The sequence below is a fragment of the Carettochelys insculpta genome, chromosome 1, assembly GCF_033958435.1.
Source record: "Carettochelys insculpta isolate YL-2023 chromosome 1, ASM3395843v1, whole genome shotgun sequence".
Classification (NCBI taxonomy): domain Eukaryota; kingdom Metazoa; phylum Chordata; order Testudines; family Carettochelyidae; genus Carettochelys; species Carettochelys insculpta.
This window is the reverse complement of record NC_134137.1, coordinates 364590723-364605581: the sequence shown is the minus strand read 5'-3', so window position 1 is coordinate 364605581 and position 14859 is coordinate 364590723. Positions and strand designations below refer to the sequence as shown.

Sequence of the window (14859 nt, the reverse complement as noted above, 5' to 3'; positions counted from 1 at the left end):
AATGGGCATGCCTAAGGAGGAACAGATGGGGCAGAGGGCAGTCAGCCTTCAGTGCTGCCCAGGCCACATTGCTGCCCCCGCCCCAGCATTCAGAGTCACATGCAGAGCTGTGCTCTGGCACTCTAGCAGCAATTCAAATGGGCCTGGTGCATTTGCTCCCCGGTCCCCCTATCAGTGTGCCTGTTGTGGGGGTATTGTTTGTTGTTAAATAAACCTCACGTTTCAGCCCAGGGAAGAGGTTACATTTCTTAGTAACCCAAGAATGGAATAATTGCCCTTCGTTTGAAGTGTATTCTTCCCAAACCTTGTGTATATGTGGTATCTCCCATTAATTACCAGAACAACCTACCCAGGGTCACAGTGGATTGTCCAGCAATGACAATTTTTAAATTAAACTTGGATGATTTTCCTAAAGGTAAGGTCTAGGAATTCCTTCAGGGATGTTTTAGGACTTGTGTTATGCAGGGGGTCAGATTCAATTGGGGTGGTCAATAAGATGCCCGTGGGTTGGACCAGTTAGCAACTGGTGGGCTGCCAGACATGTTATTTACCTGAGCATCTGCAGTTGTGGCCACTCACAGCTCTCACTGGCCATGATTCGCCATTTCTGGCCAATGGGAACTAGTGGTGGCCTGGCCTGCAATGGGTCCCACATCTCCTATTGGCCAAGAATGGCAAACAACGGCCAATAGGATCTGTAGGCAGCTGTGCTTGCCTTCACTCTGGTAATAAAGCATCAGGTGGCCCACTAGGGCAAACATTGACACACTGTGTCTGACTTGTGGGCTGTTTATTGTCCATCCTGGAATAGGTCATCACATTAGTCCCTTCTGGCATTGGAATCTATGCATCATTCATATTTAACTCTATCCATCACTGTCAGGTTAATCTGGCCCCCTAACTAATATCAAATAGTGGCTTACTCTACCTGTAACCCATTGACTTCACCATGACTATGTGTAGAATGAAGTATTGAGCAAGTATGGCAGCATCAGGATCTTTTCACTGGGTTTATGATCCCTAATTAGATTGGTACCTCCAAGGAGCAGGATCGAGAGTCTAGGTCTTCTTACACCCTGTATTTACACCATTTAAACCCCATAGTGTGTGGAATCAGGCCTACTCCCTTATTAGCTGTATGTGAATGTAGTGCACATGTATTACACTGCAGAGATAATAAGAAGTATAACGTCATTCAAATGCTTCTCTCTCCTGCTCTGGAAACCAAAGAAGTTGCAGAAGTGATTGGAAGGTTAAAAGTGTTATATGAGCGTAGCTGCTAATTTGAATCTCTCGTTTTGTGGAGTCTCGACATTTGGAATTCAGAATTCAGTGAAACAAAGGATGGAATAATAATAATAATTATAAAACATGCAGTGGGCAAAACATAGCAAGCCTGTGATTTAGGGAAATTAGGTTACTGAACCTTCTGGCTCCCAGATAGGTGATCGGAAGTCTGAAAACATTGCTCAACTTTTTGGACATGTGAGCAATTCTCCATAAACAGAGTGCCAAATTCTGCTCTCCATTACATTCCGGAAAGGACAGCATATGCCCTAGAGTTTATAACATCTAAAGGTTACTTTATCAATATGGCCAAAGAAACTGAAAAGTCAAAAAAACAGGCAAAGAATATTTATACTCAGTGGCTATGTCCACAATAGAAGCATTTGTTGACAGAACTGACAGAGAAACTGCAACAGAACCACTGTTGACAAATTGCGGCTACACACAACTTGCTCTATATCAGAGAGGTAGCTGCGTTAGTCTGTATCTTCAAGAACAACAAGAAGACCTGTGGCACCTTATAGACTAACAGATATTTTGGAGCATAAGCTTTCATGGGCAATGACCCGCTCATGCATCTGATGAAGTGGGTATTTGCCCATGAAAGCTTATGCTCCAAAATATCTGTTAGTCTACAAGGTGCCACAGGACTTCTTGTTCTTGAAGACAACTTGCTCTTTCAACAGGGAACTGCTAGGCTGCACTGCCTTCTGGTGACAGAAAGCGGGATGGCAGTTCTGCAAACAGGGCTGCCTGGCAACCAGAAGCCCCCTCTCTCTTTCTCTCTCTGAATCTCTCCAGAAGTGTCTATACTGCACTTCTGTCGACAGATTGTTATGCCATGAATTTTTCAGGGATAATGCTGTAGAGGCAAATGCAGCGTCCTGTTGAGAATCTGTCAACACAATGCTTTAAGCGTAGAGACACTCCCTGAGTTATGTTGACAGAAGGCCCCTTCTGTCGACAAAACTCTCTAGTGTAGACTCAGCCAGTAGGTATTTTTGATCAGCTCGGTTGAAACAACTTGTGAGGGATATAAATATTCAAATGAAGGAAACTCAGATGAAGAGCTGTTTGCTGTATCGGAGACTTCAAAGTTAATTCACCTCACTATCTTGCTTTTACCATTTTGGCTCTGTTGCTGTGCACTTTTTAGGAATGGAGTCTTTCTGGGTGCTGTCCAACAGCAACATGCTGCATAAATCCTGTGAGGTGCTAGGAAGAGGTGTCTTTTCTGCTCAATGTCTGTTTAAGGCTTCATTTCCCTTCTTTGTGAATAGGGCCATTAACTGTTCTTGCCAGGCCGCAGACTGGGAGCATCTGGAGACTAGAAATGCTTTGTTCTAGATCCTCAAAACTATTTAGGTGTCTAACGCCCACTGACATCCGAGGCTTGGTCAACACAAGGTAGACCAGTCGATTGCAGATACGCAACTGTAGTTACAGCAATTGTGTAGCTAGACCCGACTTATCTGCAACTGACTTACCTGGCCATCCTCACGGAGGAAGGTCAATGGGAGGGTTTCTCTCATTGATCTCCCTGACTCCTCACAATAGTGAGGAGTCAACTGCTAATTCTGATAAGTCGATTTCACACATCTCTATGAGGCTAATCCATTGAGAGAGAGCAGGGCCTGCATGTTACGTTTTGCTTCAACACAATAAAAACATTTAATTTTGATTCTGAACATTTTATGGAAATTTTGAAACAAAAAGTAGTTCGAACCAAAAAGTCAAAATGTTTCATTTTGAAAGTTCCAAAATAAAGCTTTTGAATTTTTCTTGTAAGAAGCAAAGCACTGTACGAGGGGGAAAGATAGATATGTTGGAGGGTAGGGACAGGGTCCAAAGTGACCTAGATAAATTGGAGGATTGGACCAAAAGAAACCTGATGAGATTCACAAGGACAAGTGCACAGACCTGCATCTGGGACAGAAGAATCTCAAGCATTGTTACAGGCTGGGAACTGACTAGCTAAGTAGCAGTAAAGCAGAAAAGGTCCTGGAGAGCAGAGACCTTTTCAGCAGAGAGCAACGAAAATGATTAGGGGGCTGGAGCACATGACCTATGAGGCAAGGCTGAGGGATTTGGGCTTATTTAGTTTGCAATAGAGAAGACTGAAGGGTGATTTGCTAGCAGCCTTTAACTCTTGAAGTGAGGCTTTACAGGATGGAGAGAGGCTGTTCTCAGTAGTGCCAGGTGGAAGAACAAGGAGCAATGGTCTCAAGTTACAAAGGGGGAGGCCTACGTTGGATATTAGGAAAAACTATTTCACCAGGAGGGTGGTGAAACATTAGCTTGCATTGCTGACAGAGGTGGTGCAATCTCTATCCATAGAGGTTTTTAAGTCCCAGCTTGACAAACCCCTGGCTGTGAAGATTTAGTTGGGGTTAGTCCTGCTTTAGAGAGGGGGCTGGGCTCAATGACCTCCTGAGGTCCCTTCCAGCCCTAAGATTCTATGACTCTATGAATTTGGTGAAATGGGTTGATGTCACTGAATCTGCATTTCAGACAAAAAAGAACATGCACACAGCTCTTCGGAGAAAGCAACGGTCAACCTTAACCCTAGAGAATCTTCTTACTGTATATGTTTAGTGCTGGTTGAAGAGAATTTACTTCATATTTGCTTTGTTTTTACTGATAATTGATAATCACCTAAAGCTTAACTTTTTTTTATCAGAATTCACCCTTTCTCAGGTGTTGTTGTGAAGTCTGCCTTTAGCTCAAGATAGTGCATATATCCTTTTCATAACCCCTGAAAGGATAACACAAGACACTCCAAGGACACCTTAAACACCAGTTCTTAATCTCTTGAGGCTAAAGAAATTTAACTTGGAACACAGAAAATATTTATGAATAAATTTCAAAGTGGGAGTTTTGAAACTCTGCTTGGCTCAGAATGAGCATAAACCCTAAGGCCTCAAGACGATGTGAGAAGGGAAGTAACTGAGGGTAGGTCTATGCAGCAAAATAACAGCTATTATTTCAAAATAAGTATCCCAGTGTCCTCACAATGCAACCACTATTTTGAAACAAATTTGAAATAGCGGTTGACTTATTTTGAAATTGGTAAATCTGATTTCATGAGGACTCCACTATTTGAAATAGGGGCTGTAAAGACAGGAGCCTATTTTGAAATAAGCCATAGTGTGTTCAATGGCTCTATTTCAAAACAGGCTCTGTGTGTGTAGATCCTGTATTTTGAAATAACTGTGCTACCTCAAAATGCATTTTTATGTGTAGCAGCATTATTTTGAAATAAGCTATTTCGAGATAGCTGTTCCAGAATAGCATATTGCAAATAAGGCAGCTGTGGAGACATACGCTGAAGGTATGTCTACACTACAGTGAGCTTTCAAATGAAGTCCTTCTGGAAGATCTCTTCTGAAAGAACTTCTTTCGAAAGAGTGCGTCCACACACAAAAAAGCAGGTCAAAATAATGATCTGCTCATTCCAAAAGAGCATGCACACACCCCTTGCTCTTTCGAAAGAACAGACCAGGAATCAAAAACTCAGGCACCATGAAGATTGATCTTAAAAAAAAGAAAAAAAAAAGGCTGTGGAGCATCTACACATGTTTTCTTGCTCTTTCTGAAATGGAAGTGTTTCAAAATGCTTTTTTTGTGTTTAGATGCTCCACTGGATATTTCGAAAGAGCCCCTTCTTTTGAAAAATATTTTGAAAGAACTTGCTCATGTAGATGTGGCCTGAATGAGCTCTCTGTTGGCATCTGATGGGCAATAATGAACAGTAGGTATTATTATACTTCTGCTTTCAGGAGGGATTATGGGGATTATAAAGCTCAGAAGTGGAATCAGTTTTTGCCTTTGTGGAACCCCAACCAACAACTAAAGGATGGATAAGGATCTATCTATCTATCTAACTATGCACTTGACTTTGAGTTCTCTGACCCCACTACCAGATAAAAAAATCCTCTTCTCTCCTTTCAGACTGATGGAAGAATGGCAAGAGAGACTGAATTATCTCCTCCTTGTGCTCTTGCTGCTGAAAAAAGCTAATGTGCAGTGATATTTAAGGCCAGAAGAGATCATCTCATCTGACCTTCTGCATAATGAAGGCCATTCATCTTCCCTATATTAATTCCTGCTTCATGTCCAATAACTTTGCTTGGACTACATCATATCTTTTAGAAAAACAGCCCAATTTGTTTTAAAAATTGCTAGTGAGTGAGAATCCAACACAACCCTTGGTAAACTGTCCAATATGTAATTATCCTTACTGTAAAAAAATGTCCTTTATTTCTAGTCAGCATTTGTCTATCTTCATATCCAGCCATTGGATATTCTTACACCATTGTCTGCTAGAGTGAAAATTTGTTCTCAGGTTTCTGTTCCCCATGTTCTCGTCCCCTCAGCATGTTCCCAAATGACTTTAAGCTAGGGGGAAAGGTAGAAACACTGGAGGGTAGGGAGAGGGTCTAGAGTGACCTACAAAAATTGGAGGATTGGGCTAAAAGAAATTTGATGAGGTTCAACAGGGACAAGTGCAGAATCCTGCTTGAGATGGAAGAATCCCAAATACTACTACAGGCTGTGGACCGACTGGCTAAAAAGCAGTTCTGCAGAAGTGGACCTGGGATTACAATGGGTAGAAGCTGGCTCTGAACCAACAGTGTGCCCTTGTAGCCAAGAAGGCTAGTGGCATACTGGGGTGCATTAGTAGGAGCATTGCCAGCAGATCTAGAGAAGTAATTGTTCCCCTTTATGTGGCACAGATGAGGCCACATCTTGAGTATTGCCATTCAGTCCTGGGCTCCCCATTAGAGAAAGGATGTAAATGTGTAACTGCCCACAGGTGGACTCAAAACTGGGATCTTTGGAGCTTCGTGTAGAAACTGCTACAACCTGAGCTAAAAGCCAACTGCTTCTCAGCTAAGACTGTAGAGCAGACTCATTCTCTGTCTCTGTGTTAGTGGTCTAGGTGCCACTAGCTGAGACAGTGACCCACAACTAGGTGTCTGGGTTACAGGTGCACTGGAGACAGTCCATGAGAAGACAACAGAAGTTATTAGGGGGCTGGAAGCCATGGCTTATAAGGAGAGGCTGAGGGATTTGGGCTTATTTAGTTTACAGAAGAGAAGAATTGGGGAGGATTTGATAAGAGTCTTCAACTACCTGAAGGGGGAAGGGGTTCCAAAGAGGATGGAGAGAGGCTGTTCTCAGTGGTCACAGATGACAGAATGAGAAGCAACGGTCTCAAGTTTCAGGGAGGGGATGTCTGGGTTGAATATAAGAAAAAAAACTTTCACTAGGACGGTGGTGGAGCACTGGAACGGGTTACTTCATGGAATCTCCATACCTAGAGGTTCTTAAATCCTGGCTTGACAAAGCCCTGATGAGGATGATTTATTTGGGATTGGTGCTGTTTTTAGCAGGGGTTTGGACTTTATAACTTCCTGAGGTCTCCTCCAACCCTATGATTCTATGTAGGTAATTGTGTAATACACCCTCCTTAACACCCTCTGAGTTAAGCTAAACAGATTAAACTGCTTGCGTTCATCACTATCAGGCACGTTTTCTAAACATTCTCATGGCTTTTATTGGAACACTCTTCAATTTTCCATGTGGTGTGGGCTCCCATGCAGGACACAACATTCCAGCACTGTTGGTACTTGTGTCAAATGCAGAGGTAATACAACCTCTTCCTTCTCAGTTAATACACCCCTGCTTAGACAGCTAAGAATTTGGCCAAAACATTTTACTGGGAGCTCATGTTCTGCTGATTGAATGCCATGACCTCAAAGTCTTTTTCAGAGTCCTTTACAGGGTCTCCCATAATAGTCTCCCATCTTGAAGGGTGGAATGTTTACATGTGTCTTTTTCACAATATTGACTGTCACCAAAAAATGTCAGTGTCTCACTAATGAACTAAGAACAGGTCGATCTGCTTAGGGTTGATCTTCTGGGGTTCAATTTCACATGTCTAGTAGAGCCACACAAAATTGACCTCTCAGGGGTTGCAGTCGACCCCATACTACTCATGAGATGTGAGGAGTAAAGGAGGTCGATGGGAGAAACTCTCCCATCAACCTACCCCTGTACAGACAGCCAAGTTAGCCGAGCGCAGATCAATATATTGCCATACTTAGAATTGCGTATCTGCGGTCAACTTTCTTAGCCTAGCGTAGACATAGCCTAAGTCACATAAAATCCCTGTGAGGTAGGCAAATGTTTTATGTTATAGGTTAGCAGAGCTTCAGAGCAGTGGCGTGAAGGACAAGTCCATGACAGAGTCAGGACTAGAATATAGGAATCCTAATGCCCAGTCCTCTGAACCATTACACCATAATTTGTTTCCTCCGTACTATATTTTATCTTAATATTCCTCTTATGCTTTTATTGTTAGGCTATTTTTCTGAAGTTTGAATTGTCTCTATGCAGTGGGGCACACAGCCTTGCTAGTCCCCTGGGCAAGGAAGGGAAAAGCTGTACTTTATGATCCCAGAAGGGGAGGAGCCTCTGGTAGAAGGAGAGGGGTTGGGTTCAGCCAACCTTCAACACTGCCTAGACTGTGACGCCCTCCTTGTCCCCAAGCCCTCTGATAGCGACTTAAAGGGCCTGGAGCTCCAGGCTTCTTTTTGAATTGTGACTACCAGGACAATTGTTCCCTTTGCCCCCTTCAGCCCCCTCTGTCAGCTGGCCTGTCTCTACATATACTAGTGCTATACATTATGTACAGCCAAAGTGATGTTAGCTGGCATATATGAAGGTGCAACTTACACATCTGCAAAAACTGAACTTGTGTAATCAAGATCAATATGTGTGTCTTTACCGGGTGGCAAACCATGAATACCATTCGCCTACTTCTATCCCTGAAAGGCCTGGCCATCTGTACTGCTGGCTTTTGGCACAGATGGTGAGGCAGTGTTCTCCAAACAACTCTAAAGAAGTCAATCGCTATTTCTGTGTGCATGTGTGGATATGATTATCATCCTTGTTACAGATCATTCCTGATTGTTTTGGAAAGTCACCAGCTATGAACACTGCTAAGAAAACCTCAGCATTCATCATCTGATTTGGCTCTGGTGTAAGTGTTGTGCAAATAAGTTCCACGTCATCCTCCATCCCCTTTGCAATGCATTTTTGGATGTGTCCTTTGGAAGCTATTTGATGTTGCAAACAATGTAACCTCAAAGCTGTTGCAATTGATCTGTACTTGACATTCCTAGAGTATAATGTGTGGTCTTTACAAAGAATAGGTGTGGGTAGAATTTATATAGCCTGGGACAACATCAGGAAACAATCCTCTGATAGGTCAAACAGGCAGCCACGTTAGTGACATTTGTAAGTGGGTGGTCAAAAATGTCACATACAGTAGACCCCCGACTTGCACGGACTTGACTTAGGAGCTTTTAATACTCACACTAGCCGAGTTGATGGGGGGACCCTGCCTCCCTGTACCCTGCCTCACCACATACCCGCAGGGAACCCGCCCTCCAGCAATGCACTGGCCAGCAACTGGCTGGCTTGGGGGCTTCTCAGGAGGCAGCTCCTGCCTCGTGGCTGCCCAGAGCTGCAGCGCTGGGGATGGGGAGGAGCAGGTGTGGCAGGCAGGGTGCATGGCTCAACGTCGAAGGGGGGCTCACAGCCCTCCTGCTCCAGACGGTGGTTCCAGCTCCCTCTTCATGCGGGTGGGTGGGGGCCAGAATAGGGGAGGGATGGGGCTGCTTTATGCTCCAGCCACAGTCCTCTCAGCACCGAGCGGCCATGTTGACCCTGCTGCCTCCCAGCTGCTCAGTCCCCACCTCTGTGCACAGCCTTTAATAGCTCAGAGCCTGCGGTGGACAGCAGGAGCAGAGCAGCCCCAGTGCTGTGCATGATGACAGCATGGGAGTCACTCCCAGTGGGGGACTGGAGTGGGTTGTAGCTTGTGCATGTGAGCTCAGGGGCTTGGGAGGCACCGGGGCTGCCTTCTCCTTCTGCGCTTCCCAGAGCTGGGGCTGGCCTGGTGGGCTGGGCTGAGGCTGAGCGGGGGTGTAGAGTGCTGCATCTTGGCCAGCTCCCAGCACCCTTACTGCTGGGGATTCCCCCAGCCCTGGCAGCTCCCTGAGGGTGGGACTGGTGGCCCCACCCCCTCCTTGAGTTGTGCAAAATTCAAATTATGCTTGGTTCTCCAGGAATGTAATTCTCACTCAAGTTGGGGGTTTACTGTACCTAATTATAGCCTGAAAGCTTTCTAGTATCTGGTAAAGTCCGTATTAATGTCACACTGAGAGTCTACCAGCGACTAGTAAAGATCACGGGTGAAATCCTGGCCCTGCTGAAATCAGTAGCAAAACTCTTGACTTCAGTGGCTCAGGGTTTCACCCATCCCAGTTCATAACTGAGAACTGACTCCAAATTAATGAGTTAATTAGCTCATACAGCAGAAGTAGATCATTGTTTATCATAATGCCAGTAAAAGATCTCTGCAACAGGACTAGCATGGAACTTTTTTGACGAAATGCTAGTTAGTGAAATTGAAACAATGAGAAAGGCATTTTTTCAATGGATTTCCTGTTGTGAATAATTTTTGGAAAAAACTTCCAGCATTGTTAAAACATCCCATTTTTATGCTTTTTTTTTTAAAAAAATGTTAATATAAAAACAAAATGAAAATACTTGATTAACCAGAACTGTTTTTCTTTTCAAATTTTCAAGTAGTGAAAATGTCTAAGGTTTCAACTTTTCATCCCAATTCAGGTTGTGAGCATTTTTCAAAACCTCGAAAATGTTTGTAGGCTGGGGAAAAATGTTTTCCACCTCCCTTTAATTTATGATCTTGATTTTGATGTGTAGCATTGCACTCATGTTAGATCCTATTAGTGGAATCATATCTATCATTTGTTCCGTGTCTGTCCGTGTGTGCCTGGGCAAGGTTCTAGAATGTCTCCCCCTGTCCCCCTGCACACTTTGCTAGCCCCAGTCCATCCCCCAGCCAGTGTGGAGCCCTGTCCAACCTTCCAATGGAGCCCACCCCACTTGCACTTTGCCAGCCCCACCCCCTCCCCACCCTGCACAGGGCCCAGCCCAGCCCCCAATGGAGCACCCCCACATCATGCCAGCTCCAGCCCCAGCCCCTTCTCTGGCCAGTGCAGGGCCCAGCCCAGCACCCTAGTGGACCCACCCCCTTGCTGTGCCAGCTCCAGCTCCTCCCCCGTGTAACATCAATGCTTGCTAATAATCTGAGGATCAGACTGAATTCTGCTGTCACACTGGTGAGCAGTTACTCAGCTGAAAGTTGCCTGGCTAGACAGTGGAACTAGTCAGAGAAGTCACTGCACACCACTGGGAGTAAGGAATTCACAATCTGGCTTAATTAACATAATGGAAAACATTTGGCTCATGTTAAAAGGGGTGGGGTGGTTTGTAGTCTTCCCCTTTCCATTAAGTTTAAAACCTGAAAAGATATAACCACTGTGCTGTTTCCCGATACACATCAACTAAATAAAAGGTAATGGCAATGCATTGGGATTCTGTGCATACGTTATCTATGTGCTTATGTGCCTGGTATGTACTGATGTGTTCAGGAGGGGATGAAATAACACACGCAACTATCTATTGATGTTATCTGGGCTGGGAGAGGTGGGGCAATCCATTATACAAACACTTTTAGGAACAGATTTTTTACAAGAGCTCCGCACCCAGCTACCCCCCTTGAGAGCACACATTCTCAATGAGAAATGCTGGCTTCTGCTGCAATCTGTTGAAAAACTGGTTCCAGATGTGGCTATTGAGCCCTTTCAAAAATTCGGCTCAGGAGGCCAATAGATGAGACTGAGCCAAAACTCAAGAACAGCCCCACACTTCATCAAGTTTGCAGGTGGAGCCCATTTTTATGAAGGTCCCACCAGTGCTGCCTCACTCCTGGGACCAATATATTGTATTACATGGACAATACCTCTCAGTTTTCTCAGAGCCAGTTCTCATGCAAACTACTGCAGGGTATTCCCTGTGCATCAGATAGGTCATCCAAGGAACTCACTTTAATAATTCATACAGATGGAGTATAATATATGTGCCTAGGGACACAGAGAGACACATCAAACCAAGGAATTGTAATATTGCACTTTGTGTTTGTTTGCCCTGTGGATGTACTTTGTCTTGTTATTGGGATATGTTAGTAAAAGACTAAACAGTGCCAATCACAATGGTAAGGCAGGCAGTGAGCTACATTGTGAGCACAGCTAGTTCCCATTAAGACAGGTGTGTATCATTATCACACCATCCACCTTCTGCTGCCCCCGTATGTTAGTTTCACCCAGTTTTTTGCATTTTGTTATCTGTTTAATTGGCAAGATCTGTAGAGTCTTGGTTCAGTGAGAGCCTTAACAATGTACATAATCAACGGGACTCCTCTCAGGCTTTGCGTTAGGCCTGTCTGTGAGTATCTTACTGCACTGGGGACTAATGCAGAGAGTGTCTCTTTGTTCTAGCACCTGTCACAAATGGGCCTGATCCCTGTCCTATAAGTGATAAAGTGGGTGGAATATATTTTGTTATGTACATCAAGGCATGTGCACATATGCACCACCAATACAAACAATGCTGCCAGCTGTGGGTGCTCTTGGCAGCATCTGAATCTCCCCCCTGGGCAGACACCCAAATGCTCAGATTACAGAGAACATTGGTGCTAAATAATCATACTGAAGATATTTAACTTTTCCAATAACATTTGCACACCTCACACACTGCACGCCACAAGCCAGAGCTCTCTTTTACCTGTGAAGTTAACTTTCAGGAGGTAATCTTTATATAACTTTTTGCCATCCAGCAGCTTCATGGCATCGCACAGTTTGGTGGTGTTGGGACACAAAGTCCGTTGCATTTTGTGCAAGGCGTGGGCCATTGCGTACACAGCATTCACCACAAACATGATCTTGGATTCCTGCTCGTAGTTGGAACTATTGATAGTTAAGTGTTTGTCACAAGCTTTTCGGTGTGCTTTTCTGTTCTGGAGACTGCACTGGAATTTTTGCTCCCAAAAGTCTCTGAACCAGGGATTGCGATTATTACTGTAAGGAGTGAGGCTTTGGAAGTACCTGTCAAACTCTTTCACTGGGTGAGAAGCAAGTTCCAGGGTTATTGCTCCATAAGCTATGTGCTCGTTGCCCTTGACAACACTCTCCTGGGCCCCCCACCCATCACTGGCGACCCATGTAAAGGAAACGTTGAATCGGTTGGCTGCAGCAATGAGCTCTCGAGAGTCATCGCTTCGCATGAAGAGCACGACCACTCTTGCATTGGGTTTCTGGAGCAGCTCTCTGATCACACTGTCATAAGACTTCCGGATGTTGGACCTGCCGACCTTCTCTGAGGTGGCAATGCAGATATTCCGGAGGCGAGCCTCCTGCTCAAAGGCTTCGATCCCCGTCTCTCCATAGTCTCCTTCTGAGGCAACTGTTGACACGTAGGTCCAGTTGAAGAACCGCAAGATCTCAGCCATTGCTTTTGCTTGATAAAAGTCCGGGGGGACTGTCCTTGCAAAATAATCATAGCGGGACTTGTCACTCAGCTTGGCACTGGTGGAAGCGTAGCTGATCTGGGGGATCTGGAACAACCTCAGCAAATTTGCAACCTGGAGGGAAGAGTGAAAAGACACTTTTAAATGTTTTAGAACCAGGTATTCATATGAAGCACCAAACAATAGCTGGTCCCGTGTGAAGTGCCCTGGAGGAAGACAAGGGTTACTTCTACATGGGCAGCCTCTGTCAACAAAACTGGGTTTTTGTCAACAAAACTTGCTGAGTGTCTGCACAGTTAAAGCAGTCTGTTGAGAGTCTGTCGACAAAACTCAGCTGTTCAGCTAGCAGTGTTAGCCCGCTCCACAATCAAGTATAACGCCTCTGTCAACAGTGTTTTGTTGCCAGAGTGCCCATGTAGACACTTCTGTTGACAGAGAGGGCTTCTGGTTTCCTTGGCAGCCCCATCTGCAGAGCTTCTGGTCAGCTGGTCTTTCGAGAGGGGGCAGGGCAGTCCGGCTGCTCTCTGTTGAGAGAGCGGCTTGTTGTTGCAAGCTGCCTTTATGTGTAGATGCTATCTGTCAACAGAGGTACTGCTGAGGTTTCTCTGTTGCCAGTGACCTCTGTAGATAGAGGCTGCCCATATTAGTGTAGCCAAGGTGTCCAGCAGGGGATGCCAATCTACTCCGGGCCCTGTCCCTAGTAGCAGCAGTGCACTGAGGAGCAAAAGTTGCCCCATGCACTTACTGAAATTTCTTCTGGGGGCATGATGGTCTGTATTCTCTGCAGCTGCAAATGGGCCCACCTCCATTGGCTTCAGTAGAGCTGTGCCCACATACACCAGCAGAGAATTTGGTCCATTGCCACCCAGACCACTGTTTGGTTGGCGCATATGTAATCTTGACATTCATGCTAGTGGGATTTGAGCATCCTCCCTCTGTACACTGTGATTCCGCCTTTCAGCAGCCTAATTAGAGACCTGACTGAATATCCCACTGCACTCTGAGTAGCCTCCAAATGAATGTGTGCGAAGTCTCTTCCTCCAAAGAAACTCCTCAAGCCCCATCTGGTCAGTGACATGCTCCAGCTGTAGTGCCATGCTCCCCCCATCCCCCACTCCCTCTATTGTCTTATCCTCTTTGTACTGTGCTGTTCTAGCCTGTGCTCCCACTCAGAACAGTGGTGTGTTGTCTGTTTGGCCTGGCTCTCCTACTACGCAGTGCCCTGTTCTCCTACAAAGCTATATAAATAAATAATGATAGTAATCCCTAACTGCACTTGCTGGGAGATTAATGTTGGGCAAAATACCATTTTTTTCCACACACTGCTATTTTCATTGCTAGTGGGCAATTATTGCAAGTAAATGTGTTTCTATCAATTTATCTGTATCATGCCAGTAGCTATGAGACAGTTCTGCTCTGGGCTGTATTTGGAAGGAGAAGAGGAAAGCTATGTTCCTCCTTTCTGTAGTGTCTGGCTGTCAGTTTCAGTGGCCCTGGGATTGACTCTCATGTGACTGAGAGGGGTAGACCTGTTTCCACTAGTGAAAATAGTCTTTGGGAGGAAAAATAACACATTTAAAGGCTCTAGAGAAGTCAGTCTTGGAATGTGGGCCAATTAAAGAACGTTAAAAGAATTCTCCTAAAGGCGAATCATATCTATTAACCACAAATCAAATAACAGCAAAACCAAGTCACTTCAGATTTTGACGCCAAATTGTCTTCTGACCACAGATCATACACGACAGATTTCAAGTGCAGTGGACTGTTGAGAAATTTAGTGGAAGGATATTTGTAACAAGAAGGATGTAACAGAGCTTAATAGCCTGGGATTGGCCCAATGGGTTAACCTTGACAAGAGAAGGCTCCCTGTTGGGAGAGAGGGGTGTGTGTGTGTGTGTGTGTGTGTGTGTGTGTGTGTGTGTGTACAGGGGGAAGGGAGGCATGCACTCAGCTCATGAACAGTGGATCCCAGCTTTATGAGCACACACACCTCCCGACATGGAGCCTCTTCTTGTAATAGATAACCACTTGGGCCCATCCCAGGCTATTGAGCTCTCTCACATCCTTCTTGTTACAAACAAGAACTAACCAGAACTAACCCTTGAGTA

General features: G+C 45.0%; 1 protein-coding gene across 1 annotated transcript in view; it reads right to left on the bottom strand.

The window, feature by feature from the left end:
- GRM3 (glutamate metabotropic receptor 3) overlaps positions 1 to 14859 on the bottom strand; it is a 55791-nt gene that overhangs the window by 28525 nt on the left and 12407 nt on the right. The window contains exon 2 of the mRNA XM_074984170.1: positions 12010 to 12865. Within this exon, the coding sequence (XP_074840271.1) occupies positions 12010 to 12865 (856 nt within the window). The remainder of the gene's footprint in view (positions 1 to 12009; positions 12866 to 14859) is intronic.